Source organism: Denticeps clupeoides, chromosome 9 (assembly GCF_900700375.1).
Source record: "Denticeps clupeoides chromosome 9, fDenClu1.1, whole genome shotgun sequence".
NCBI lineage: Eukaryota > Metazoa > Chordata > Actinopteri > Clupeiformes > Denticipitidae > Denticeps > Denticeps clupeoides.
In genome coordinates this window covers 9,537,466-9,564,574 of record NC_041715.1, presented here as the reverse complement: position 1 = coordinate 9,564,574, position 27,109 = coordinate 9,537,466, and the positions used below count along the sequence as shown (strand labels likewise).

Genomic DNA, 27,109 nt, shown 5'->3' with positions numbered 1-27,109 from the left:
TACTGCTCTACAGATATGATTTAGCGTGGGGGTTCTTCAAATCAGGGTCTCTGACCCCCCCAACCCCTCAACACCCTTTTTCACATTTGTTCCTCTCTTCCATGGACGAGATACTGTTATGCAATGCCTGCATTGAAGAGGCCTTTGATAATCAGTCCATGCAATCACTACTCTTCGGCAGCTTCCCATTGGCAGATTCAAGAATTTTCTCTTAACACCCACCCCTACCTGACTATACTTATACACATCTGTAAATATCATTTATCTGCCATGTTGCCATCCTCCTTCTGTATTGTACTAAATACATGCATGAGTATATATTTGTTAATGCACACAGGTAGAAAATTTGGCATTAATTTCTCTCTCTCTTTGTAATTTGGGAACACTGAGTTTAAATTAAGTCGACTGTAACCTAAATGTTGAAACTTATTTTGATTGTTAAAATGTGTTTTACTGTATAAAATTAGATCCTGAATGAAACTGAAATGAGCAAGACCGTGCATTTCTTCTGGTGAGACACACATAAGAGCAGACCGAAGATGAGTTCATATAAAGCTTATTTTATTGACAGGAAAACAAGGAATAATGCATGGATACTAATGAAACCCAGTAATGTATAGTGCTTCTGCATATGAAAACAAATGCATTACAGCAGATATGCATTTTCTTGAATGAGATTATATATATATTTATTAGCAACAATCCTAAAGTAACCCTTTTGGCCCTGTGTATTTACATGATTGAAACTAGAGTTCCCTTACTTCACCATTCTCTTGATTCACCTTCAACCACACAATACACATTTAAACATGTTTATACAAAGGAGAAAAAAAATAATAAAATATACAAGAATAAAATTATATTGCTTGTTGAAATGTGATGGCAGGAAAATAGTTTCCTGGCTCTTACATCCAATTTGTCTTTCACATCCACATGGAAACACTGTTTTTGGATCATTTAAAGTTAAGCACAAAAGTATGATGAGCTGCAAAAAGTATGATGAGCTATGATGATACCTAATTAGTCTCTCTTGGATAGTTGCATTTAATATGCATAATGAGATGTGAAGTGTTATAAGCGTGTGTTATACACAGATTCAAGTTATCATGGTTTTAATAAATGTTCAGTTTTACACACAGTTTATTCAGTCCGAGCAGTGCCACATCCTCCTTGAAGAACCCATGTCTTGGAGTGTCCCTCAAAGAGAACCTGCAACAGAGGTTACAAAAACTATATAAGATATGTATCATTTTTTAAGCTGGTGACCTCCGCTGTAATTTGGGGTAGCATTTTAATAACTGCCCATAACTGCAGGTGTCAGGGTGGTAGTAGCCTAGTGGGTAAAACACTCGCCTAAGAACCAGAAGACCCAGGTTCAAATCCCGCTTACTACTATTGTGTCCCTGAGCAAGACACTTAACCCTAAGTTGCTCCAGGGGGACTGTCCCTGTAACTACTGATTGTAAGTTGCTCTGGATAAGGGCGTCTGATAAATGCTGTAAATGTAAATGTCCAAATTCATCTGCACTGGGGACACAGGTTTATTGGTCCCAAGACCGGGTAAATGGTGTGGGTTGTGTCATCAAAGGCGTCCAATGTGACATTTTTGCCATGTCGATTGTGTCCACCCTTAACAGGAGAAGCCCGAGCAAGAAGAATATAGTAGGATGATTCCAGTTGAAAGTAGACATCAGAGTCTTCGCTCTGGTCATCGAGTGAGATGTGAGTGTTTGCAGTGAGGCACATCTCAACATTTTGAACTGTGCAAGTCCATGCAATATGTTAATTAACTCAAGGTAAGAGTCAGTGTCCACGTAATTATGGCAGCAACGTCGTTTAATGGAGTCCTGATCCATCCCAGCTGATCAGGACTCCATGAAACCCAAGAAGCAGCACCCAGATGTTGCGGCTACATTGACCTGGACACTGAACCTCACCTTTGTTTGTTTCAGTTTCTGACAATCGGCACACGCCTTCAGGTTATTTTCAGTTGTTCCTCTTATTTTCTGTTCCTTTCAGCCCTCGTGCCAGTTTTAAGTTTCATTAAATCCCTTTTTTGTTTGTTAATATGCTTCGCTTCTGTACCTTCTTTCCCCATGAGCCTGGAGTCGTGAGAGATTTCTATCATATCTGTCTAATAGATTGAATGCAACACATAATGCCATGTGTTGTCTTAGATTTGCAATTACATGTATGTATGTTTTAGGGGCCGAAACCCGATCCGCTCCCCGAGCGCCTGTCATGGCTGCCCACTGCTCACCAAGGGAGAGGGCACGTTTCGTTGTGTCACCATGTGATGTGCTGCTTATCACAATCACTTTCACTTATTATCCAGAGTGACTTTCATATATGCTATAAAGGTACTTGCAGGTGAAATTTCATATACACTACATGTCGTTGTTCTCATTTGTGCTTGTTATTTTTACTTTCAAATCCTAAAACGCACCTTTCTTCTAAATTTCTCATTTGTTAATGACCTAATATGACAAGTTTGTTTTCATCCCAGTGCTCTGGACCTCTCACCAGGTCCATTTTTTTAAGTGTTTTTTTTTTTTTAAAGTACCATGACACGGCCCATAACATTTTTTAAAAGAAAAATCTCATTTGCTCTGGACAACTACTGCTTTAATGCTGCTTACTTTTAACACAAAGCTTGGCACTGCTCTTGGCCTTTCCAGAAGTGAACTGAACAACGCCGTTCATGTCTTCTGACGTCTGTCTGAGGGTCAGCCTGTGGACCTTGCCCATCTTTTCCAAAAGGACCCGAGATCCAGGCTGCAGGGTTTCACCGTTTAGTGTCCATACTGGAGCTTTAAGCACTGGCACGGTCACCTCACATTCAAAGCATGCTTCTTCAGGAGACACCACCTCTACATCCTGAAGATCACGAACCATCAGCAGAGACTGGGCTGTGTGCAGACATTAAAAAAAAAAGATTTATAAATATGATAGAGAAAGATAAAAAAAAGAGAGAAAGATAAAAAAAATGTTGTGTGGAAATTATTTTGAAACAATCGAGTCTGCCACCAGAGGGCAGTAAAGTCTACTTATTTAAGATAAATTTAAGAATGACCAGAAGTTGAATGTTTTATTGATAACCTTTTGGGCGTAAATTACATTTTGGGCAAAACTGAAAAATATCAAATGAAAGCTCTTCTTAATAATTTTAATAAGTTATTTAACATAAAACAAATGACCTAACAATGAACACACAGTAGCAGTTGGTGGCATTTTATTGTGACGTGACATTTAAAAATCTTTATATAAGTATTAATATTATATATGTGTATGCTGTCATCCGTGTATTTTTAAATGTCAAATCAACACAATGTTAGGCCAAAATATGTTCATTTTTTCTTTGTGCTCTCTTGTAAAGTTCCAGAAAAACTACTCACCCCCTCAGCACAGATAACCATACCTTCTACTGTCAGCTTAGCTGAAGACGTGTAATCTCCGACCTGGACACTGTAAGTGCCCTCATCTTCCAGGTTGACCTGCTGGATGACTAGTTTACGATAGCATCCTTCGCTGCAGATCTCAAAGCGCTCAGAAGGCAGGATCACGTTGCTGCCCTTGTACCAGCGGATGCTGCACCTTGGGTTTGACACGCTACAGTCCAGTAGGACTCGGCTCTTCTCCAGCGCAGTCTTGTCCTGGAGGGGGTTCACTATGCTGACCGGAAGCTCTGACGGCACAAAAAAATGTTGGCGTAAGAGAAAGAATAATTCAACATGTGATTCTAATGACATTTTCAATCAATTCCCAGAAAACCTGAAAAATGCATTAATATCTGAAAACTCAATAATCATCTACATTTACTATACTGCTTTTCCAAATTAATTTGCTAAATTATGCATGATATTTCAATTTTTGGCAGGGTAAATGGGATCTTCCCAAAAGCTTAAATAGTTGCCCAAATTTGCCACCGTAACATGTTACCTTCTACTTCCAGATAGGCAATAGACTCTGTATTTTTGGCGACAAACTTGATCTCCCCACCGTCCTCTCCTTTTACATTGCACATCAATAGAAAGTGCTTGGACCCTGCGTAGAAAGCAGGCCATGGTTAGAGGCTCATCAACATTTGTGATGGTTTGGAAAAGAAAATATATATGGCTGACGACCTTCTTGGCGAATCTTGATTGTGCTCGTGGGTTTGATTCTTTCGCCATTTTTGAACCACTCCCCGGGAACACTTTCGAGGGAGAGCTCACACATGAACACAGCATTTTCATCCTCCTGAACTTCCAGATCTTCCAAGGGCTGGAGCACTTCCACCTCTGGCTCTGGCAAAAAAATCAAAAGCAAAAAACAGAAGAGTTTCCTTGTCAAATAATTGCAATCTCACTGGTGCATTTATATAATATGACCGCAAGGTGGCAGTATGGTACTCTGCAGATTTAGATCAATGCTTCTCACTTAAACTCTTGTGTACACTGAAGATGCTGTGGACAGTCATAGAATTTTAGGGATCGTGACTTAAAAGCATGTTAAAACAGTACCATAGACATCGACGGAGCATGCTGTGCTGGTCTCTCCAGCGCTGCACGTGTAAATGCCAGTGTCCTCCATTTCACACTTGAGGATCTGGAGCAGACGTTTTCTTCCCATGGAGTATATTCGATGATTCTTATCAGGTTTCAGTTCAACTCCATTCTTCAGTTAAGAAGGAGATAATTTAAATTATATTAATTTTGGTAAATGTATCCCCTAATATAGTCCAATAAAAAATCGTACCTTCATCCACTTAACCTCAACATTATGGCGTGATAATTCACATTCAACAGTTGCCCCGCTGCCCTCTGGAAATCGCACATCCTCCAGCTTTTTCATAATGCTCACTGGTGTCTCTACATAAACAGAGTATAACATGGGCAAGAAGATGAAACATCTCCAAAATGACATGAAGCGTTGGATGTTCTGAGGCCTTACTATACACAGAGCGTGACATATGCCTCCATGGCCGCTCACATCGACCTTATTTTATTATCCGGGCATAGACTTTTATATAGTGGCAGTGTTGCTGCAGCAGTATTTATATCATTATCATCCTCAACGACAGACCCCTGAGTCCAAGGGATAAGGGCCACTGAGTGATTCTGCATAGAAAAGATTATCTTACACTACAGACTTGTGCTTGTGAATATTTGAAAAGTTTCAGTAGCCTTAATCTGATCACATGACGGCTGTATTTTATATATATATATCGGTAACGTGAAACACAGCAGAGGCGGTGGCAGAGACTTCTGCCCATTCCATTGTTCTTCCATCAGTGTCAGACATTTGATCTGCTCCGATGATGGATCGCTGCTCTTTTATCCCTCAGGGCTGGTTATTTCCAATGCGCTTGTTACCATTAGCTGTGTCTCGTGGAAGCATGAGGAGCAATCAGCCGCCATGTCTTTCTGCAGCCACGCTCAGTTTGGCTGCTGTATTATTTGCACTGTAATGGTTTATTGCAAGATGTTTGAACATGCACACATGCATATTAATGGAATATGGCAGCAATATGGCCGTTATTTGTAATATTTATGTGAGAGTTCCCTGCCAAATATTCCCTTATTTGCCTGCAGCAAAGCTAGTTGTACTGCCTGTAATCCTTAGGTCGCTGGTTCAATTCCGGCTCGAAGCAAGCTAAATGGCGTCGATTTTGTAATTAGCAAATTCATATTAACCGTGTGCTGCCTAAATTTTAATTACCTTTAACAGTGAGCCTTGCGGACGTCCGCGCGCTCTCGGCTGAGAACACGTAGGTGCCTGAGTCCTCCAGGCTGAGGTTACTGATTGTGAGACTGTGCACCCGACCTTTCACGCTCAGACGCCAATGGTTGTTGTTTCTGAGACGGACGCCGTCCTTCAGCCACGCGGCCTCGACATTGTTGTGGGACAGCTCCACTTCAAACGAGGCCGTCTCGCGCTCAAAGGTCTGGCCGTCACTCAGCCCTTTCCTTATTTTTATTTTCCGAGCTGCAGGAAGGAAAAGAGAAATAATAACGGCATAAGAGCTCTGGAAATCTAGCACAGATGCATGACTTTCGCTTATTTCATGCATGCCTGTGTAGCTGTGAGGCCAGACAGTGGCGACCGGGAACGCCAACATTTTTGTTGCACTCTATTCCGATACAGACAGGCATTCCCCATGGAAAAAGGGATTTATTTTCAAGCTGATGACACCACCCTAGATTATGAATGCCAGTGCATATATTTAGCTGCAATGAAAAGAGATCCAAATTCATAAGAGATGCCAACAGCAGTCAAAGACCTGCTCTCAGCTGAAGCGTATCTTAATTATGTGCACACGTTACAGTAAAGGTCTATGATTAGCCTTTTAGATTTTTCACGTCAGAAAAATCCCAAACGAAAATCTCATAAATTATATACTAAAAGTGCAACAGCCGGGCTCCCAAACCCTCGTCCCATAACGGCTACACATTCACAGGCAAGCAAAGGGAATTAAGAGGTCACTCAACAAGGACCTCCCTCTAGCTTTCAATCCGGGTCTCATTTGACATTCCTAATTAAATTATCATGGCTCCTCTGCTCTTGTGTCAATATAGAAATCTGCTCCCTGGGAATCAGTAGGCTGTGTGTCAGTCACCTGTTCCTGGACGTCAAGCCAGGGAACAAGCATCACTGAAATAGCCAGCCATCGCTCATATTACCCCAACTCAGTTATTTCAATTTTTCAAAAAAAAAAAAGTAAATAGTCACATGCAGTGTTTTAATTTTTGCAATAAAAAAATGACAATGACATATGTGCAACTCACGTTCCACGCAGAGCTTGGCCTGTGTGCGGTCATGGAGCGTTTCGCAGCTGTATGTCCCGCGATCGGACAGAGCGAGCCTGTGGATTGTGAGGCTACGTGTTGCGCCGCGCTGCTTCAGGGTGAACTTGGGCCCAGGCTTTATGACCATCCCCTGTCTCATCCACTGCACCTCGCCAGAATCCGAACTTAATTTCACTTCCAGCGTGGCCTCTCCAAACTCCTCTGCCTCCACAGTCTCCATTCCCTTAATAAAGACTACCTGCGCCTCTGAAAACGTACATTTGAAAATATCAAGTTTGCTTGGATGAACACTGCCAATAACAAACCAAAGTCAAAAGCAGTGGTTGTGCTTAATGGCGTACTGTGAGGAATTTTTACAATAGTGCGTGGCCCTGCACTGTGTTGCGGTGCCATTTGTTTCTGTCAGTTACCGCTGGAATTTTTAACAGGAGAAGCTGCTAAGCACACGCCATCACAGGCACCTTTTCAACAATTCAAGTGTGCCCGAAGAGGCCATAATTTATCACAAATATGATGACATGGCATTAAAGAGCTGTTCAGGCTCTCAAAGAACACATTGGTGTGGTCATTTTCACCACTGAAAAGAGGACCGGGGACATGATGTTATGGTTTGATATTAACAAGTTCACACAAGACCTTAATTACAAAAGTACCACATGAATACAGGGTGGGCCATTTATATGGATACACCTTAATAAAATGGGAATGGTTGGTGATATTAACGTCCTGTTTGTGGCACATTAGTATATGTGAGGGGGCAAACTTTTCAAGATGGGTGGTTTTTCAAGATCCAACTTTTTTTTTCAAGATCCAACTTTTGTTTTTTCAATAGGAAGAGGGTCATGTGACACATCAAATTTATTGGTAATTTCACAAGAAAAACAATAGTGTGCTTGGTTTTAACGTAACTTTATTGAGTTATTATATACGCGTTATTTACAAGTTTCTGACCACTTATAAAATGTGTTCAATGTCACCAACCATCCCCATTTCTTTAAGGTGTATCCATGACCGATCCTGTATTTTAAATAATAACTGTTTCTTTCAGATATTGCTAAGTCAAATAATACTCTTTTTGCAGCGATTACAGCTTGGCTGACCTTGGGTTTCCTAGAAGTCAATTTAAAGGACAAAACAATAATAGACTAATATGACAGTACCTAAAATGATACATTAGAATACATACATAAAAAGAATAAAATGCACATTTGATTGTTTTTGGAAATACGATTAAATAATGAATATTCCATGCCCAACTATAACGCAGAGTGCCATGAAAATGTAAAAAAAAAAAAAAAAGATCCACGATTATACAAGAAAAAAATCTATTGGATGGCCAGTAGCCAATCAAATGAGGTAAAAACTAAAAACAAATAAGTGTGAAATAAAATGTTACTACTCGTGCACATGAAATATTAACAGTATTAAATTCTATACAAATTAGCATGATGCTTAAAACTGAGTTTGACTTTTCATATTTTAATTTACAAATGTACTATCCTACCCAATTCGGGTGGGATGAAACACCTGTGTATTCATATTAGTCTAAAAAGCAAGACTTCATCTGTGTAGAGAGAGATATGAAAAAGCAATGTGACTGTACCTTGCACATGAAGATTGGCTTTGGATATCAGACCCTCTGCTTCAGCCGTCACTTTGGCGCTGTCTGTGACCTGACAGTTATGAATGTGGAGCATGTGGCAGAGGCCAGTGCTGGAGATGTTGAACTTCTGGTCAGGCGCAACCAGTTTGCCATTGATACACCAATCAAGCTTTGCGTCCTCTGGTGATACCACGCATTTGAACGTGGCATCTTCTCCTTCCATGACTGTCACGTTGTGGAGCTCTGCAACAAATTCCACAACACGTGGTGCTGGGGACGAGGTGAAAACCATTAGCTATTTCTCTCTAAGTTCAAGTCAAGTGCATTTAAATGGCATTTCAAACACAACCCTGAATCTCTCACTTACTTTGCACTTCGACTGTGGCATACGTTCTTTCGTCTTTTGATTCGCATGCGTACACTCCTGCATCCTCTGCTGTGACATTGTGTATCGTGAGGCTTCTCTCACACCCATTTGCCCTAATGATGTAATGACGGCTGGGAGTGACTTCCTTGTCGTCTTTGAGCCACTGCACATCTCCTTTTGGTTTTTGAAGCTCGCATAGCAGTAAAAGGTCGCTGTCCTTGAGGGCTACTGCATTTTTCAGGGGCTTTGAGAATTTCACTTTCATCGCTGGTTGAAAAATATTTCAACAAACAAATTCATTATTCTTTCCACCTCCTAAATTCTGAAGTCGAATAAAATCTTTTTTTCACCTACCTTTGACAAGAACTAGAAAATGCATTTCATCGTTTTTTGCATCGCATGTGTATTTTCCAGAATCTGACTCTTTCAGAGCTTCAATGGTGAGGTAATGTGATTTCCCCTCACTTCTCTTCCTGTAACGATTGCCAATTATTTCTTCTTTGTCCTTTAACCAACGCACACAAGCGTTTTCCCGATTCACCTTAGCACAAAGTGTAACACTCTCATCTTCATAGGCCACGGCTTTGGACCCTTCTTCTTTGTCATTGAACTTCACGGGTGCCTCTAAAAAAAAAAACATGGGTCAAATTATATGGCAGAATATAATCACACATCCATCCTTTCTAGATGTTTTTAATCTGTCTTTACCTTGGACAGTTACCAAAATTAGCATTTTGTCCTCAGTGGCATTGCACACATATTCCCCAGAGTCTGAAAGTTCGAGGCCAGATAAGACAAGCTTCCTCACTGTTCCTTGACTTTCTATATGTGTTCGAGAGTTGGCACGCAGTAATTGGCCATTGCGGTACCACGCCACGGGGGCGTTAGACCGAGACACCTCACACTCCAAAATCAGGTCGTCTCCTGCTACCAGGCTATGGTGCTCTGGCTTTTCAGCATTTCCTAGAATGGTCACTGGAGGCTCTAAACAACGAAACAACAGCCTGTTTACTGTTTGGTGAGTTAATATAGCATGTAGACACTGCAGACCACAACGCTGGTTGATAGGTTTGTTAATGACGTCACGCAAAAATGTGCAAACTTGCTCACACCCACTCTGTGCCAGCTGTGTAACTATTTGGTGAAAATACCATGGACATAATTCACGTGTGAAATGCTGGGAGGTTCCGTCCCGCTGCCACTGTCTCAGCTGTTCATATTACCAGGGGAACTAATGTGACAGGGTTTTAAAATCACTTACCTTCTACAATAACACAGAATTTAATGGTGTCATCCTTCGCATCACAAACGTATTCCCCAGCATCCGGCGCCTCAGCATTAAGGATGATGAGTGATCGAAACTGTCCGTCCGATTCACAGGAGATGCGCTCATTCTCCACCAGCCACTCATCATTTTTGTACCATTCAACGGTGCCATTAGGTCTCGAGAGCTCACATTTTAATACGATGTCTTCTGGCACTACAAAGTGCTTGTTGGTGACAGTATCAGATGTTCTGAGGATTTTAAGTGGTGGCTCTTAAAAAAAAAAAAAAAAAAAACAATTAACTCAGAGCTCAGTAAAGCGAAACCAGAAGATCACTTCAGATAATGCCAGGTACCTGAGATCTTGACCTGGAAATCCATTACATCATCTCTGGCGTCACAAATATATTGCCCCGTGTCCTCCAATGAACTTGAGTGTATTGTTAGCTGGCGAACAAGACCATCCTCAGTAATGGTGATATTAGCACTTTCCTCGATCTCCTCCCCGTTCTTCCTCCAGCATACTTCAGCGTTTGCTCTTGACACCTCACAGTCAAGCACCACAGTTTCACCAACACTGGCTTCTACGCCACTGGCCATTTTTCTAGGCCGTATGAACCTCACAGGGGGTTCTGTTAAACATAGAATCATGCATAGGATCAATGCATGCTTCAACGATTTAATGGGTTCAAGTAAATCGGCTCTGAATGCAATACATAGAATTGTGTATTTATATATTTTGTTGTACTGTTTTGGCCCAAATATGAATTTCTTACTTTGGTCCACAAAAAACTGTTTTCGAAAAATTTGTCAAGGTACCTGCGATATTTACGAAGAAAGTGACCGATTCGTCCATGGTGTCACACACATACTCGGCCGAATCTTTCACGTCTGTCTCAGGAATTATTAGCCTCCGATAGATGCCATCAACCTCCAGAAGGAGACGATCATTTTCTTCAACCTCAAGCCCATCACGATACCAGCGCACAACTGCGTTCGCTCTTGAGAGCTCACAACTCAGCACCATCCGCTCGGATGTTTGCTGGCAGAGCTCCATTTGGGACTGACTTGGAGACATGATCCGCACAGGAGGTTCTAGAGGAGAACATGAACCATTTTTTATTGTGAACAGTAAGTTCGTTTGGGGCACATAATGTTTATATTACAGCTGAAATCATGTATACCTGTCACATTCAGGTGGAAGAATCTGGAATCAACTGCAGTGTCACATACATACTCCCCTGAGTCCTCCGTGGCACTTTTAAGAATCTTAAGTCTCCTATATGGACCTTCTAGCTTAAGCTTGATATTCTCACTTTCTTGTAACTTCTGCCCATCTTTGTACCAGTTCACAGAACCATTTGGACGGGAAAGTTCACAGCTCAGGACTATTTCTTCAGGGACATACCGATCTAGATGCACATCCTCTTTGGGGTAGACAATCATCGCCGGAGGCTCTGTTGAAGAATATGTCAGGCAAATCAACATGTTTTATCTCTACATGCATTAAAATGAGCTGTAAGGAATCTTTATCCATACCTCTGACATTGACTTTGAACATCAGGGCACTATCTCCTGCACGGCACGTGTATATTCCAGAGTCTGACAGCTGTGATGACTTGATTTTCACAGTGTGCACTGTATTTTCCATCTGGATTGCAGTATTCTCGTTTGGTTGTAGCTCAACTCCATCCTTGTACCACTGTGCAAGCACATCAGCTCTTGATAGCTCACATGACAACAGAAGAGTATCATGTTCCACTACATTTTTGTGGAGATCTTCTTCAGGGATATGGAGAAATGTGACTGGTGGGGCTGCAAAGGAGATGAATTGTGTTAGTGTGTACTTTGTGTACTTGTTATATTCACAGAGGTTTGGCTTGCTGAACACATTGGACATGGCTTGCATGGGTTAAGCATGCTTTAAGTGCTGACGATGATTGCTTGGGAAGCTCTGGAGGGATCTGTCAAAGTAGAAGAAGCAAAAACAAAAGTGATAAATTTATTAATCAAAGCCGATGTGAGAACATAGTGCAATTAAGTCAGGAAGACAAGTGGTCACATAGCATGCATAGCTCCTCAACTGGTATCCTCTGACATTAAGCTGAAAGCGTAAAGCTGTCTAAGAAATGACATCTACAGATGCCAACAAAGAGTCAATTCTTTTGATGAGCATTGCACAGCTTCATGAAAAGGTGGCCCTATATTAGGAGAATGGTTAAGTAGCTAAAAGAAGCTGAATGAATCTCTCCCAAAGCTTTCATCCAATGGAAAAAAAATCATTAGGCTAGAAAATAGTTGTTAGTAAAATGACAATAGTGTCATTTTTGGTGAAGTTTTGTATGTCACCTTTTATATCCACATAAAATTCGCTGATATCATCAGCTGTTTTACAAGTGTAAAGGCCCGAATGGGAAAACTCTGCCGACTGGATAATCAATGTCCGCGTGGTGCCCTCTGATTGGGTGTATATTCCAGATTGTGGAAGTAGCTGAAATCCGTCCTTGTACCACCAGACCGAGGCAGTGGGCTCTGAGATCTCACATTGGAGAACAATGGGGCAGCCTGCTCCAACGAACTTGCTCTTCTCAACTTCTGGAACTGCTGCGAACCTCAGCGGTGGAGCTACAGGTGTTTTCATTCATTCAAAGAAATGATTCAATAACCAAATTAAAGACAAAGTGACTTTTCCAGTTCTTTATGTTTTTAAGAAAAAAAGCATTTGCAAGAATTATAATGCTTTGTTTCCCCCCCAAATATTGTAAACTACATGTTACATGTTAGAGTTGATTCCTGTAAAGGTTTGTTACATGAATTCTGGGTTTATGGGAAACGGCTACATTTTTATTTTCTAAGCCGGCATGATGATAATCACGTATGGAAGTTACTGTGCACAAGAAATTGTGTGTTCACCGAGATCAGTTTTCAAGAAGATTTTTTTGAATGGGTTCTGGTAATGTAAGTGAACGTGGAAGGAGGTTTTCAAACTCTTTAAAACTGATTTGGAATTCCAGAATGTGGTTACATGTTAAATGTTTAATACTGACAGAAAGCATTTAGTGGATGAAGCATTGTTTAACACAAGGTGTTAGTGGTTTTGAGGGAGAAAATGCGCTCAAAATCACCTGCAACATCCACCTTGAATTCTATGTGATCATCCACAGTCTCACAGCTGTACACTCCGGAGTGACTTAGCTCTGCTGACTGGATCGTAAGTGCCCTGATGGTGCCATTGGTTTGGAAGTCAAATCCGCCCTGTTGGAGGAGTTGCACTCCATCCTTGAACCAGGAAACGGGGGCACCTGGGTTTGAGACCTCGCATTGTAGTACAATGGGGCATCTTGCTTCAACAAACTTGTTCTTCGCAACATCTGGAAGCACTGAAAATCTCACAGGGGCTGCTATGGGTTTTAGGGAAATTTAGAAAAGTTTTACTTTATTAAATTATAAAAATTTTGGTCAACTTAGTAAAGCTAATCAGCTGAAGCAGGTCACATGTTTTACATTTTAGACCAAATGCTATGGATTGAGGGGTTGAGGGAGGGGGTCAAGTGGAAAGAAATCTTGTTATGTTATTTCTTCTACTCAATATGGCCCAATTAAAATGTTAATACTGGCACCATCATAAAGAAAAATCACCTCTGATGTCCACCTTGAATGTTATGGCATCATCAGCAGCTGCACACACATATTGTCCAGAATCAGCAACAGCTGCTGAACTATTAACCAGGATTCTCTCCTTTCCTTTACTTTGAATGTCAAGTTTGTTTTTTTGAAACAGTTGTTTTCCATTCCTATACCAACAGACTTGGGCACTGGGGTCTGAGATTTCGCACTTCAGAATGATTTGCTGGCCTACTGTGTAGTACTTGTTCCTTTCCACTTCTGGAAGTGGTGTAAACCGTGGGCATGGAGCTATAGTAGGATGCAGTAGTGATGCATGAAAAGAAAAAAATACAATTTAAAAACAGAAAAAAATGCAAAAGAAGACAAATACGAATGCAAACAGAACTATCACCTTTGATATCCACTTTGAAATGGATGGCATCATCTGCTGTCTTGCAGTTGTATATCCCAGCATGGGACAACTCAGCAGCGCATATAGATAGTTTTCTTGTGGCTCCCTCAGACTGGACCTTAATTCCACCTTGAGGTTTCAACGGCACTCCATCTTTGCACCAGGAGACATCAGTCGTTGGATCTGAGATCTCACACTTAAGCTCTACAGGTCCACCTACTTCTACGCAAGGGTTTCTTTCATCTTCGGGCACAGTGGAGAATTTCACCGGCGGAGCTATGGATATCGTTGAATGACACGATTAACGCAATCTTTGGATGTACAGCCTACTCAGCAGGACTGCTCTTTAACAAGAAAATTACTTCTGCTGCTTCCATGTACCTTATACATCATATATTTTAATAGAAGACATGATATATAAATAAACATTAAACAACATTTGCATATGTAACAACCCTGATTGGGATAGTTTGAAACTAAAATGTTATCCCAGGATCAATGAGCGCAAGATTCAAAGATACATCTGCAACATGGAACACACAAACAGGACAATAGAATGGACAATAGACTTGATGGAGTGAGGTATAAATGATTGTAGTAGAGTAGAGTAGAGTATTGTAAACATCAAGTTGAAAGGAAATGTACCTTGTAGTCATGTTAGTGGGATGAAAGTTTATTTTTCATAAGAAATGTGCTGGGATTAAGAGCTTTATAGCACAAGGTTAGGGTACTAGATGCAGTTTCCATGCAAATAGGTTTACTCTTAATATTAGACTATAATAGCAATCTAGAATGATGTTCCAAGATGAAGAAACCCCTAATGACTGTCTGGATGTAATTTAGTAAGAGTTTTTTTATTTTTTGAGTTCAGTGAATTCATTATTCAAGTGGTTAGTGTTGTTTGATGGTTTTTACTGACATCATTTTGTAATCACCTTTTAGATCCCCTGCGACCTTGAGGGCATTGTCCTTTGTCTCATAAGCAAATTCTCCGCTGTGTGACAGCCCTGCTGATTGGACAAGAGTTCTCAAAGTGCCCTCTGATAGGATGATATTGCCACTTTTTGGGTGGAGCCTCGCTCCGTCTTTGTAACAGACCTCTTTTGCTGGATCTGATCTTTCACACTGGAGTACAGCAAGGCTACCTGCTTCAGTGGATTTGTGCTTCTCTGCTTCTGGAATTGTTGAAAATTTTGGTGGAGGTGGAGCTGAGGGGTTTAATTCAACATTTCAGTACAGGTGAGTACGGTCTTCTGAAATGCTTTTATGAAGTTTAAAACTATTTTTAATAATGCCTTCAAGCATTCAGGGCTTTTACAGCCCTCTACTTTAAATTATAGATTTGTGTTAAAGATTAAATATGTTTTGATTCAAAGACGTCTGAATGGCCTGAAAATTGCTATACTGTATTTTAATTACTATGTTTATTTATATATCAAAACAATCATCATATTATGTAAACTAGTTTTAAATCACCTTTGACATCCACCTTAAATATAATGACATCATCTTCAGAATTGCAGCTGTACACCCCTGAGTGAAATAGGTCTGCTGATGGAACAACCAGACTCCTACTTGAATCCTCTGATTGGATACTTAATCCATTTTGTGGTAGGAGTGGTAAACCATCCTTGTACCAACAGACAGGAGCACTGGGGTTTGAGATTTCACACTGTAGTTCAAATGGGCATCCAGCTTCAATGGACTTTTCCCTCTTAATCACAGGGAGGGCCGAACATTTCACTTGTGAGGCTACAAGTGTTCAATCATTTGGAAAAGACTCACATTAGCAATAGGGTATAATTTAAAACTGCTGATGTTTTTAAGAGCAACAAAGCATAAGAGCCAAGGCTGAAGGTTAGTTGCTTTATGGCAAAAAAATGTATTTTAGATCATACAAAAAGCCTTGAGTCACCTTTTTGATCCTCATGCCACTGCACTGAATGCTCTTCAGTCTCACATCTGCACACATCTGCAGGGGATGCAGAAGATGGTTTGACAACTAGTTTCTCCATGGGGCCGTCTGACTGAGAGTATATTCCACGTGGATGTAGAAGAAGCTCTCCCTCTTGGTATATGCTGACCTCAGCGGAAGAGTCTATGGTTTTATGATGTTGGACTTTGGAACTGTATGCTTCAATGGATTTGTTGTTCTCCACTTCACAGGGTGCAGTGGGATCCATCGATGGAGCTAGGATGTTTTAGATTGTATAAAGACAGATTTGTATTACTATCAGCGTCTCTGAAATTGCATTGCGTGATTGGAGCAATGAGAGTAAATGGCAGTAAAAAATTAATAGTGTAGATACAATTATAATCTAATTATGCCAGATGGAATAAATGGTGCTTATTATCTCTAATGGTCTTGAAGGAACTGCAGAACTTGTGTATTAGTATTGTGGATGAAGCTTATTTTTTTATTTAATTGATAAAATATTAAGACCACCTAACTTCAGTTCATTTTCAGTAGGCCATTATTTTGTTTAAAATAAATTCAAAAGCAGCTAAATGAAGAATGAGTTAGAGTTGTTAGATGGGGAAAAGGGCAAAAAATTAAAAATAAAACATTGGAAATTCAATTGTTACTGCTTTACATCAATATATACACTGCTCAAAAATTAAGGGAACACAAAAATAAGACATCCTAGATCTGAATTCATTAAAAATTCTTATTAAATGCTTTGTTCTTTACATAGTTGAATGTGCTGACAATCACACAGGCCTCCACGTGCCTGTATGACCTCCCTACAATTCCTAGGCATGCTCCTGTTGAGGTGGCGGATGGTCTCCTGAGAGATCTCCACCTAGACCTGGACAAAAGCATCCCTCAACTGTACTCCTAGTGAGGTGAGTGTCATTGTGAAACACAGCACACAGTGATTTTAACCCATCACTCTTTGTGAGCAGTGGGCAGACATGACAGGAGCCCGGGGTGCAGTGTGTACCTCAGTGGCACCTTGGCGGTTCGGGATTCGAACCAGCAACCTTCTGAATACAAGTCTATTTCCTTACTTGCTAGGCCACCACTGCCCTCCAAATGCCAAACATGCTGCACAGTTGTGGGCTGTAAGCACAACCCCCACCTGTGGACGTCTGGCCCTCATACCACCCTCATGGAGTCTGTTTCTGACCATTTGAGCAGACACATGCACATTTGTGGCCTGCTGGAGGTCATTTTGCAGGGCTATGGCAGGGCTCCTGTTTGTATAAAGGCAGAGGTAGCGGTCCTGCTGTTGGGTTGTTCCCTCTTATGGCCTCCTCCACGTCTCCTGATGTACTGGCCTGTCTCGTGCTAGCACCTCCATGCTCTGGACAGTACGTTGACAGACACAGCAAAACTTCTGGCCACAGCTCGCATTGATGTGCCATCCTGGATGAGCTGCACTTCCTGAGCCACTTGTGTGGGTGGTCTTGCTAATTGCCTAAAATTTCCACCTGTTGTATATTCCATTTGCACAACAGCAAGTGAAATTGATTGTCAATCAGTGTTACTTCCTAAGTGAACAGATTGATTTCACAGAAGTGTGATTGACTTGGAGTTATATTGTGATGTTTAAGTGTTCCCTTTATTTTTTTTAGCAGTGTATATATATATAAAAAATTTTGCACAAGCTAACTATTTAAATCACCTTTGACATCCACCTTAATAGTTATGGCCTCATCACCAACATCATTATCCTTTTCAAAGCCTCTCAAGAGACAAAGGTCTTCTGATTGGACTCTTTGTGTCTCAATCAAAGTTTGTTGCTGGGGTGCTCCATCTCTGTGCTCATTGAGTTGTGCAATAGGCTCCGAGATTCCACACTGAATTTTACTGGTGCATCTTTCTTCAACAGATTGGTTCTCTGCAATTTCTTGAACAGCTCTGACACTCACAGGCCCAGCTGCAGGTGCTTTGATGTATACAAAGAAAGATTTTCAGTGTTTCTGATTGATCTAATCCACTTCTTAAGAATATATATTAAAGAACAGAGTTGCAAGAGTAGCGACCACATAATATGCTGGTCTGACAAAACGTTTTTAACATTTATACTTTTACCAAGAAAGTCATTCCCTCACACATTCATTCTATCATAAACCCAAGAAGTAATATGCTAAAGAATCTTGCCATTGCTGGAGTAAGAAAATGTGTCTCAAGTAAGGGTGAATTGCCTGCAGTGCACACAAGCCTGGATGAATTCATGGCATGACCCAGTTAAGAATGAAGATATACATATACACAGACTTGACACAAATGTTAGTTTGAAGGATGGTGTGGTTCCGTAGACCACTGGGATTTGTGATAACAGGACAAAATGGCAGCAAATTAGTTTCTGTCTTTTATCCTAAGGAATGATAACCAAGATGCAAAGTTTAAAGGAACAACATTTCCAAGAAAGAGCCACGGTGACATAAAACATCTCCACAGTTAGTGACAAAATGGCACTGGGTTAAGGATACTTGGGGTGAAATAGCATTGTGTCACCTTTCTTATCCACAGTGCTCTGGACAGAGTCACCAGATATCTCACTGTACACATCAGAGTGAAAGGGCTCTGCTGTTTGAACAAAGCCACAGAAAAAAAACAATAAGCTGGCAATCGCCCCCATTATGGCAATGCTCCTTATTGGGAATAGAACAGGAAACAGTAGTGACACACACCAGCTTTTGATGTTTTATTTGGGACGGCATCATTTGTTCTACTGCTGGTGCGGATTCCATGCTGGGAGAGCCCAGTCGATTGGACGTTTACTTTCCTTACACCGCCCTCAGATGGAACCTGAGTTCCACCTTGAGTTACCAGCTCTGTCCCAGTTTTATGACTGCAGACTTGAGCAGCAGGACCTGAGACCTCACAAAGTTCTGCAGTTGGGATGCCAGGTTCAATGCCCTCAATCTTCTCAACTTCAGAAACAGCCTCATATTCCATAGGCAAAGCTACAGATGATCATGAATCATTAGATGTAAGCGTATTTAAGCACACATCAGAACAATATGTGAACGCACTAGCAACTAGGAACAAGAAATATCCAGCAATAACCAGGGCACATATATATTCACTAGAGTGTATCCAGAAACTACTTGTGACCAGCCTATTAAGAGCACATACATTGTTAGTTGCAACTTCAAATCTAGATGTGTTAAATTGGCTACCAGCAAATACTAAAAAATCACCTTGTTCTTGTATATTTAATTGGACGACATCAGCCTCGTTCATATAGTCGTGCACTCCAGAACTGTAGGGCTGTGTCGATGGGACACTCAGGGTCCTCCTGGTAGCCTCCGCATTGACATGACGTTCCGATTTTGAGATGAGCTCTGCTTCATCCTTGTACCAGCACACCATGGCAGTGGGGTCTGAGATCTCACAAGGTACGTCAGTCTGGCAGTTTCCTTCAATGATGTCCTTCGTAATCTCTTGTAAGGCTGAGAACCTCATTGGTTGAGCTGAGGATGATTCATGGCATAATTGTAGAATATACAGTAGCGACATGTAAGGCTGTGTTAGGACCGTATATTGTTTCCCAAGACTGAAAAACCTGTGATGTCTCAGACTGTTTGCCCAAAAAAAGCAAATTAAGTAAAGTTTCGCAAAAACGAATAAATATGTGTATTCAAGTGGCCGCATTTTGTGACATAAATGACATATTCGTCAAAGCACCATTCATTGTAACCAAGACAACACAAAAAGCTCCTGTTGTTAGTTGCAGCCTAGTTTGCCAAACTGCACAGTGTTACTGTTATGTTCTGTTAAAACAGTTATGAACTTTCAATAAAAAGTCACAAATCACCTTTGATTTCCACAGTGAACTGGACAGAGTCGTCCATCGTCTTACAGACGTACACGCCTGAGTGACAGGGCTGGGCTGAATGGACTATAAGTCTCCTCAACGCACAATCAGGCTGAAAATCCAGTCCAGCCTCTGGAATGAGCACTTCTCCGTCCTTGTACCAGCAAACCTCCGCAGAAGGGTCTGTGACCTCGCATTGCAGTTGAAAAGATTGCCCCTCTTTGAGGTATTTGTTCTTCTCGTCTTCGGGGACCGCAGAAAACCTAACCGGCTTAGCTACAGGTTTTGGATTGTGACAAAATTGTAAAGAATCAAGCATGGTTACAAATATTGAAACTCATAACATGTAGTCAGCTGAAAGAAATGACAATGAACTAAGCAACAACAAGTGAATCAAGTGAAGACATAATCATCGTTACATTTTTAAGGAGCACTGTGGTCCTTACAGACCACGCAGACAAAGCAATAATTGTTAGTGGCGTTAAAGAGAAGCCATGACATTTTACCGCAAAACCGGAAAAAGACGGTATCACCTCTTACGTCCACATGAAACTCGATGGCATCGTCCATTGTTGAACAACCGTAAATGCCTGAGCGAGACACCCTCATGTTGCTATCTGACTCAAACACAACTCCAGATTTTGAAACAAGCTGCGCTTCGTCCTTGTGCCAGGTGACCTTGGCTGCAGGGTCTGAAACCTCACACCGCAGCACAACAGGGCAGCCTGCTTCAATGCTCTTTCTTCGCTCAGAGTCAGGGACACCTGAGAACCTTACTGGATGAGCTACAGATATTGTAAGTTTTCGTTTTTAGTTCTTGCTCACAGGAACATCTTTTTGTATCATGTATGAAATGGTTTATTTGGCTAAATTTAGAAATGACTTAAGGTTCCTATATTTTAAATGTGCAACATTCAAGCCCACAATAGTTAGTTGCTTTGCCGTACATTGTGGTTAATTTTGAGCTGATAGAAAAAGTTTAATTCACCTTTGACGTCGACTTTGAAATGAACAGCGTCACCCTTTGTCTTGCAGCTGTATATCCCTGAATGACAAAACTCAGCTGACTGAACAACCAGGGTCCTCTGAGTGCCATTGGACTGGAAGTCCATGTCACTCTGTTGAAGGATCTTTGTTCCATCTTTATACCAGAAGACCTGGGCAGCTGAATCTGAGAGCTCACATTGCAGTTCAAATGGGCAGCCTGCTTCAATGGACTTGCTTTTTTCCGTCTCTGGTAGCACTGAGAATCTGACGGGTGGAGCTAAGGGTATTTGTATTGTCATGGATCAGATGCCATCTCCAGGGAATTTGCTCTATCCAATAGGTTTGCTCAATTTTACATTATGTGGTTGCAATATAATGGAACACTTCTGAGAAGTGTCACGAGGCAGGTGTCATGATGGAACACTTACCTTCGACTTCCACATTGAATCGGATGACATCATCAATGGCATCACAGCTGTACACGCCAGAATGAGAGAAATCGGCTGACTGTATGACGATCCTCCTCATGGTTCCCTCCGACTGGATGTGAAGACCTTCAACTGTGTGTAATTCTACTCCGTTCTTGTACCAGTGAACTGGGGCTTCAGGATTGGACAGCTCACAGTAGAGGACTATTGGATTGCCGACTTCGACAAACTTGTTTCTGTCCATTTCCGACAGGGGTGTAAATTTTACTAAGGGAGCTAAAAGAGAAATGCAACTTGTTATCGTCTGATGCTAAAATATGATTCATAAATATGCATAACGGACTAAGAATACCTTGAATGTACAGGGCGGCTGAATCCCTAATTCCATACGCAATGAAGGTTATTTCAGCCCCATTGTCTGTGTCTCGTACGCCTCGTATACGCAGGGACTGGTGTGTACGTGTACGCCGCATGGAGAAGCGATCCTCCTCTTGGAGCTGATTGCCATTTAAAAACCAAGTGCCTATGACTGAAGCGGACAGTTCGATGGAAAACAAGGCATCTTGGCCCTCTGGTACCAGGGCATCCTGTAGAGGTGTTTGGATCCTTGCCACTGGAACTATATAGAATTACATTGTGACCAACTTAATGTTTTGTTTTGAAGATTCAAAGAATGTCTGAATTGCAAGTAATTCTTCGTCACTTACCCAGATGGACTGACCGAGGGAACTCAACATTGTCACTCCTCCCATACTTGTTGACACTGCATATGCGGAATCGGTAGTCTGCCTCGCATGGTACACTGTCTCCAAGAATCTCCACTGAAGTCGCTGAGTCGGTGGTTAGGCATTGCAGCCACTCCTGAGAGCCAACCTCTTGTCGTTCAAGGACGTATCCCGAAGGTGGGTTCTTACGGGAGTCTGGAGCGGGAATCCAGGAGAGAAGGGCGGCATTGGCACGCTCTGTGTTAATCTGAACTCCCACTGGACAGCTGGGTGGGCAGTGTCTGGCTCCTAAAAATTGGAAATAAAGTTAGATACTGGCCAACAGAGCACACTAGACACTTGTGTCGGTTGTGAAGATTTCATATCTGAACAAACCTTTCACCCTAAGTTGAGATGAAGTTTTTGATCGACCAACATAAAAGGTCACCAGACCGGAATCTTGGGGTGTGGTGTTGACAAAGACCAAAATGTGAGTTTTGCCAAATGACTTAAGAATGGTTTGATGAGTCTCCCGCAGCTCAGTGCCATCTTTGTACCAGTGAATTTCCATTTCTTCTTCCTCAACCTCTACACAGAACGCCGCATTCTCACCTTCCAAAACATCTACTTTTCTCGGAAGCTTTCTTACAATTGTACCTGCAGACAACATACAAAATGTGTAAAATGATTGTAGTCCACTGTCATAACTAGCACATGTGAAGACATGGACTCTAAGGGCAAGCAGAGGACGGACTAAAAACATTAACAACATTTACCTTTGACAGCCACCTCTGCAATGCTCCTCCCTCCATCAGCCATTTCGCAGAGATATATCCCATCATCATCGACTCCAATGTCACGAATTGTGAGCCTACGCTTTGTCCCCCACTCCTCCATCCCATATTTGGCCCCTGGCTGTAGGCGTCTGTCCTCCAAGTACCATGTGATTGGAATGGAGTCTTCTGGCACTTCACACTCCAGAACTGCCAGGTCTCGTTCCCAGACTTGTAGATCATTGAGTGGCTGTTTAAATCTCACAGGGGGTTCTATTGGTAATAATAAAAAGGGTACAAATTGAATTTAAGGTGCACGTTTTCATCTTAAGAATGCATAAAAAGTTTTTAAAAATATATATTTGTAGAATTTATATTATTGCCATTTACATCATGCAACTGTGTCTTAAATAGCAAATGTCAGTAAAGCAAACAAGATAAATGGAATCAAAATAGACACGAGGCATCAATAACCCAAGCCATGGAAAGACCATTAACACATGGAGGTGTTGGATAGTGAATTCCATGAGGCCTTCGAGTTGAAAAATACCACAAGAGTTTCCCTGGCATTTAGTGACTAAATGGCTTGACTGCATTCTCTCTCTGGTTATGAAATAAATCGTTTGTAATCGACACCACCAGACAGTACCAGACAGTTGTAAATGTACGAGTCTGAACCACATATAGTGCTCTGGATTTATTTTGCCAACTAAATCATAGCCAACTCTGTTCAGCATAATTGAATTGATTGCTCTTACTAAAACAATTCAGAGTGTCTCTGTAAGTAAAATGTTTTGTCTTACTGAGTACTGATTTGAAAGCTTGCATAATTTAATATAAAAGTCTTCCGAAGTTGTTTCCTCGTTTCATTACAATATTGCATGCAAGTGTTTGCTGGTTCTTTGGACCAAGTAATGTGATCCTATCTTCTGTAATTTCTATCACATCTGTTGCCCCCAGACCTTTCAGAACCTAAGTGACTTTCCAGGCATAGGACCGAATGGAATCTACTTTATGTCAATAAAGCCTGTCATGTTCAGACCATTTTAAAAAACCCCAGTGTGCATATCATACTATTTAAACATCTCATTAGTGTTCTACAAAATTATTGATTGGAATGCCTTACACAACATTCAGCGAAATAATCAGAAACAACACTTGCATGGAATCCTTATGGACAAAATGAATTTAAAATGTATTATTTAAATGTTCTTTTACATTTCATGTATAAGGAGATGCATGGTTGTATCTTAAATGCATGAAAACAACATAGATGAACATTTATGTTCAAATTAAAAACATCTAGCATGCTGCATGAATTTTATATGCAGATATGCATAAAGCTTTCCCAAGTTTGAAAATGGTGTGTACATCACAGAAATGGCTTTAAACGTATGAAAAATGGGTTCACAGTGCATCCTCCCTTAACACTCCAGTTTCTGCACAGTCACTTGTTGAATAGTTGAATGCAGGGTTATTTGTATGTATTTGGGTTTTGAACATGTCCCACATATTTATTTTTTTGCACATGCCCAACTACTAAGTAACTGATTCAGTAGACTGCAATAATTTAAGACAAAATCCATTACACAACTCTTAAGTAAACTCATTGCATTATTATTTAGCACTACACAAACAGCAGCATATGATGTTCATACCTTTCACTGAAAGATGGACTGCACTCAGGGTTTGTCCAGCAGTATTTGATGCAGCACAGACATATACACCATTGTCCTGTTGTTTACAGTAGAGAACTTTCAGTGTGAAGTAACCTTCCCGATCCTCATATAGAAGATACCGTCTCCCCGACATTATCAGCCTCCCATCTTTTCTCCATATTATCTCTGGTTTGGGTTTCCCTGTGACGAAACAACGGAACTTGGCATGTTTGCCTTCAGTCACAGCGAACATTTTAACTTTGGCTGAATTAGGCTGCGGGTCCTCCTTAAGTCGTGTTGCAACCTGTCTTCTCTGTTTTCCCTGATTGGATTTCCAGTGGCCGTTGGTGTAGCCATTTCGATTTCCCTCATCCTCGTGACCTGGGCCCGCATCGACAAGCAGCACAGCCCCTGCCAGGCTTTCCCCAAACTCATTTCTGGCCTTGCATGTGTATACTCCCCCATCAGGTGCGCGTGTCTTGAAGATCTTAAGCTGATACCACCCTCCATCCTGGTATCCTACGCTGAAATGTGTGCTCTCAAAGATCTCATTCAGCTTTCTGCCATCTTTTTCCCAAACCACCTCTGGCCGTGGGTTGCCCCACAGCTTGCAGGAGAAGACGGCATCTTCACCACGGCCCACGCGAGTGGACAGCGGCTTGATTAGGAACCTGGGCTTGTTCTCTTCACGCAGCTCCATTTCCTGCGCTTCTCCCTCGACTTTCAACGTCGCGGCCGCATATGTTTCTCCGATGCAGTTCTTAGCTTTACAAATATACTGACCACTGTCCTCTGTGGTCACACCAGTAATGATAAGGTTGTAAATGTTCCCATCCTCAAACACACGATACCTGCCCCCTGGGTGGACCTTTTCATTGTTTCGTTCCCATATGACAGCTGGTCGAGGGTCCCCGCTGATTTGGCATTTCAAGACGGCGTCTGTGCCTGTCTGCACCCCTACAGCACGTGGGTAGGCCAGAAAGCGAGGTGCGCCACCAAACACATCCATCTCAGCTTGCAGTCCAGCCTCCTACTGACAAGCAGTATTTGCTGATCTAAAGACGCTTGGATATCCACCTCTGTGCTGAACAGGATCCTAAAAAAGGAATAAAAAGAAATGTCACCGCTTCGTCTGATTATTATCATTGCCTCTGCATAAATCTTGTGTACCAGAACATGCCAGTCATTGATCAAAGCAGGAACAAACATGACTTTTTATAAACATTATAAAGGTGTACACATAAATTTCTCATTAAGGCATGTGTTAAAACATCAAAAATAGTGTAACCCAACAGCATCCTATAAACTTTATAGGAAATGTGATCTGATGTTCAGTAAGGGTAGCGCTAGTTCTACTGCTGTGAGTAAAATCTGACCTGAGGGTGCTCCTTGGCATGGCCCGTTTCTATTTCACCAGAGCACGTACTCCCCAGAACTTTCTAAGATATTTGCCCAATGTGTGAGAGGAGCCCAGGCCAGCAGAGTCGAGGCAAACAGCCCTTAGTCCTGTTGCGACAGCACCCACAACACATATCCAGTACAGCTGGTGCTGTATTTCAATGGGAAAGAACTTAATATAGTCTGCCCTAAATTAAGAGCTGCGAGGAGCATGTGTCAGGTATCACAAAGCACACCCTGCAACACGTGTGCTCATACAAACACAGGTCTACACCCGGGAGACCTCACAGTCAAAATATTCTGAGCCTTTATCACACCCCTCTTGGCAAGCCCATTCAAGAATTCAGATTCTAAATGTCATTGTCAAAATTAGTTTTGTTTGTCATTAGTAATGGGGAAAAAATCTACGCACTGCCCAGTTACTGCATTCTCCTTAAATACGGTGAGTGCCAGTTCATCGGCCGATGACACCATGTTGATTTTTTTATTAATTTGTTTATTTGCTTTTTTTATTCAGATTTTAATGGTGGTCCTCACACGTTTGACCAGGCTGTTTTCTGAATGTGCTTACCAGGAGACCATCAGTCAGCCAAGATTGCCCACCTTTTGGTGACTACAGATACAATTATCACCTCAAGGAAGATAATCCTGGATCCAAGCACCATTAAAACCATGAATTATGGTTCTCCCGGTGTCTATCATCCAGGCATATCATGGTATCACACACGTATCAGGTTTGTTATGTTTGTTATGTAAGGATACTACGTAAGCCACATATTCTGCATTTGTACATTAATACATAAATTGAGCCATATTTAAAATAATACTAGTAATTTTTTCAAAGTTTTAAGTTAAATCACCTGAATGTCTTGGTTATTTCAGTATGCAGCAGTGGTCTTTTAAACCCCCCCAACAGGGGTTTTAGAAGAGATTAACCTCGTGTTCACATTTCTGATTTAATTGGAATGACCTCTGCCCCCAGTGAAGTTGCTCTCTGAACCCCTCACATGACCTACCTCTTCTCAGTCCTTAGGGGTGATTGTCAGCATGCATTCCGTATGTGCTCCTGCCACCGAAGCCACTTGTATGTCACTTCCTGTAGTAATCCTTTGATACTCTGGAAAAGCAATCCTATTTTTCAATCCACAATGTCCAGTAATTCCATCTTGCCACACAAGTGCAAAAAGTGTTTCCAGACCAGCCCTCTGTGCACTCCTTGACAGTTCCACCGTCTCTGTGGCGTTCAGTCCTGAGACACCCTGAGTGTCATTGTTCATGGAAGACCGTTAAATGCTTTTGCAGCTGCTGCTGTCCCCTAAAAATACCGCCAGGCCCGATGACAGCAGAGAA

At 41.5% G+C, this 27,109-nt stretch overlaps 1 protein-coding gene across 10 annotated transcripts; it reads right to left on the bottom strand.

The window, feature by feature from the left end:
• Positions 1 to 540: 540 nt before the first annotated feature.
• Positions 541 to 27,109, bottom strand: obsl1b (obscurin like cytoskeletal adaptor 1b). 10 transcript variants are annotated; one of them, XM_028990870.1, is made up of 38 exons: positions 26,776 to 27,109; positions 24,362 to 25,457; positions 22,707 to 22,976; positions 22,327 to 22,587; positions 21,934 to 22,239; positions 21,579 to 21,845; positions 21,227 to 21,502; positions 20,800 to 21,075; positions 19,812 to 20,087; positions 19,195 to 19,467; positions 18,682 to 18,957; positions 18,506 to 18,577; positions 17,670 to 17,933; positions 15,956 to 16,231; positions 15,517 to 15,792; positions 14,976 to 15,248; positions 14,041 to 14,316; positions 13,662 to 13,937; positions 13,148 to 13,423; positions 12,372 to 12,647; positions 11,562 to 11,837; positions 11,207 to 11,479; positions 10,842 to 11,117; positions 10,379 to 10,654; positions 10,020 to 10,295; positions 9,467 to 9,742; positions 9,113 to 9,382; positions 8,759 to 9,025; positions 8,392 to 8,661; positions 6,768 to 7,034; positions 5,701 to 5,967; positions 4,738 to 4,850; positions 4,503 to 4,656; positions 4,125 to 4,286; positions 3,940 to 4,044; positions 3,419 to 3,685; positions 2,640 to 2,909; positions 541 to 1,209 (listed from the first exon to the last, which is right to left on the bottom strand). In XM_028990870.1, exons 2-38 carry the CDS (start codon positions 25,368 to 25,370, stop codon positions 1,199 to 1,201), a joined length of 9,831 nt encoding a protein of 3,276 aa, XP_028846703.1. In that variant the 5' UTR covers positions 25,371 to 25,457; positions 26,776 to 27,109; the 3' UTR covers positions 541 to 1,198. The 10 variants fall into 10 exon arrangements, with proteins under 10 accessions (XP_028846703.1, XP_028846704.1, XP_028846707.1 ...); XM_028990871.1 differs by having other exon boundaries at positions 18,506 to 18,574; XM_028990874.1 differs by lacking the exon at positions 9,467 to 9,742.

Excerpts from the sequence above, each read along its gene's own strand:
- obsl1b (XM_028990870.1), bottom strand. The coding sequence starts at position 25,370 with ATGGATGTGTTTGGTGGCGCACCTCGCTTTCTGGCCTACCCACGTGCT. Across the intron at positions 21,503-21,578 it reads AGCCGCCCTGTACATTCAAG|CTCCCTTAGTAAAATTTACA; the intron begins GTATTCTTAGTC and ends TTTCTCTTTTAG. Across the intron at positions 10,655-10,841 it reads TTTCTTCGTAAATATCGCAG|AACCCCCTGTGAGGTTCATA; the intron begins GTACCTTGACAA and ends TATGTTTAACAG.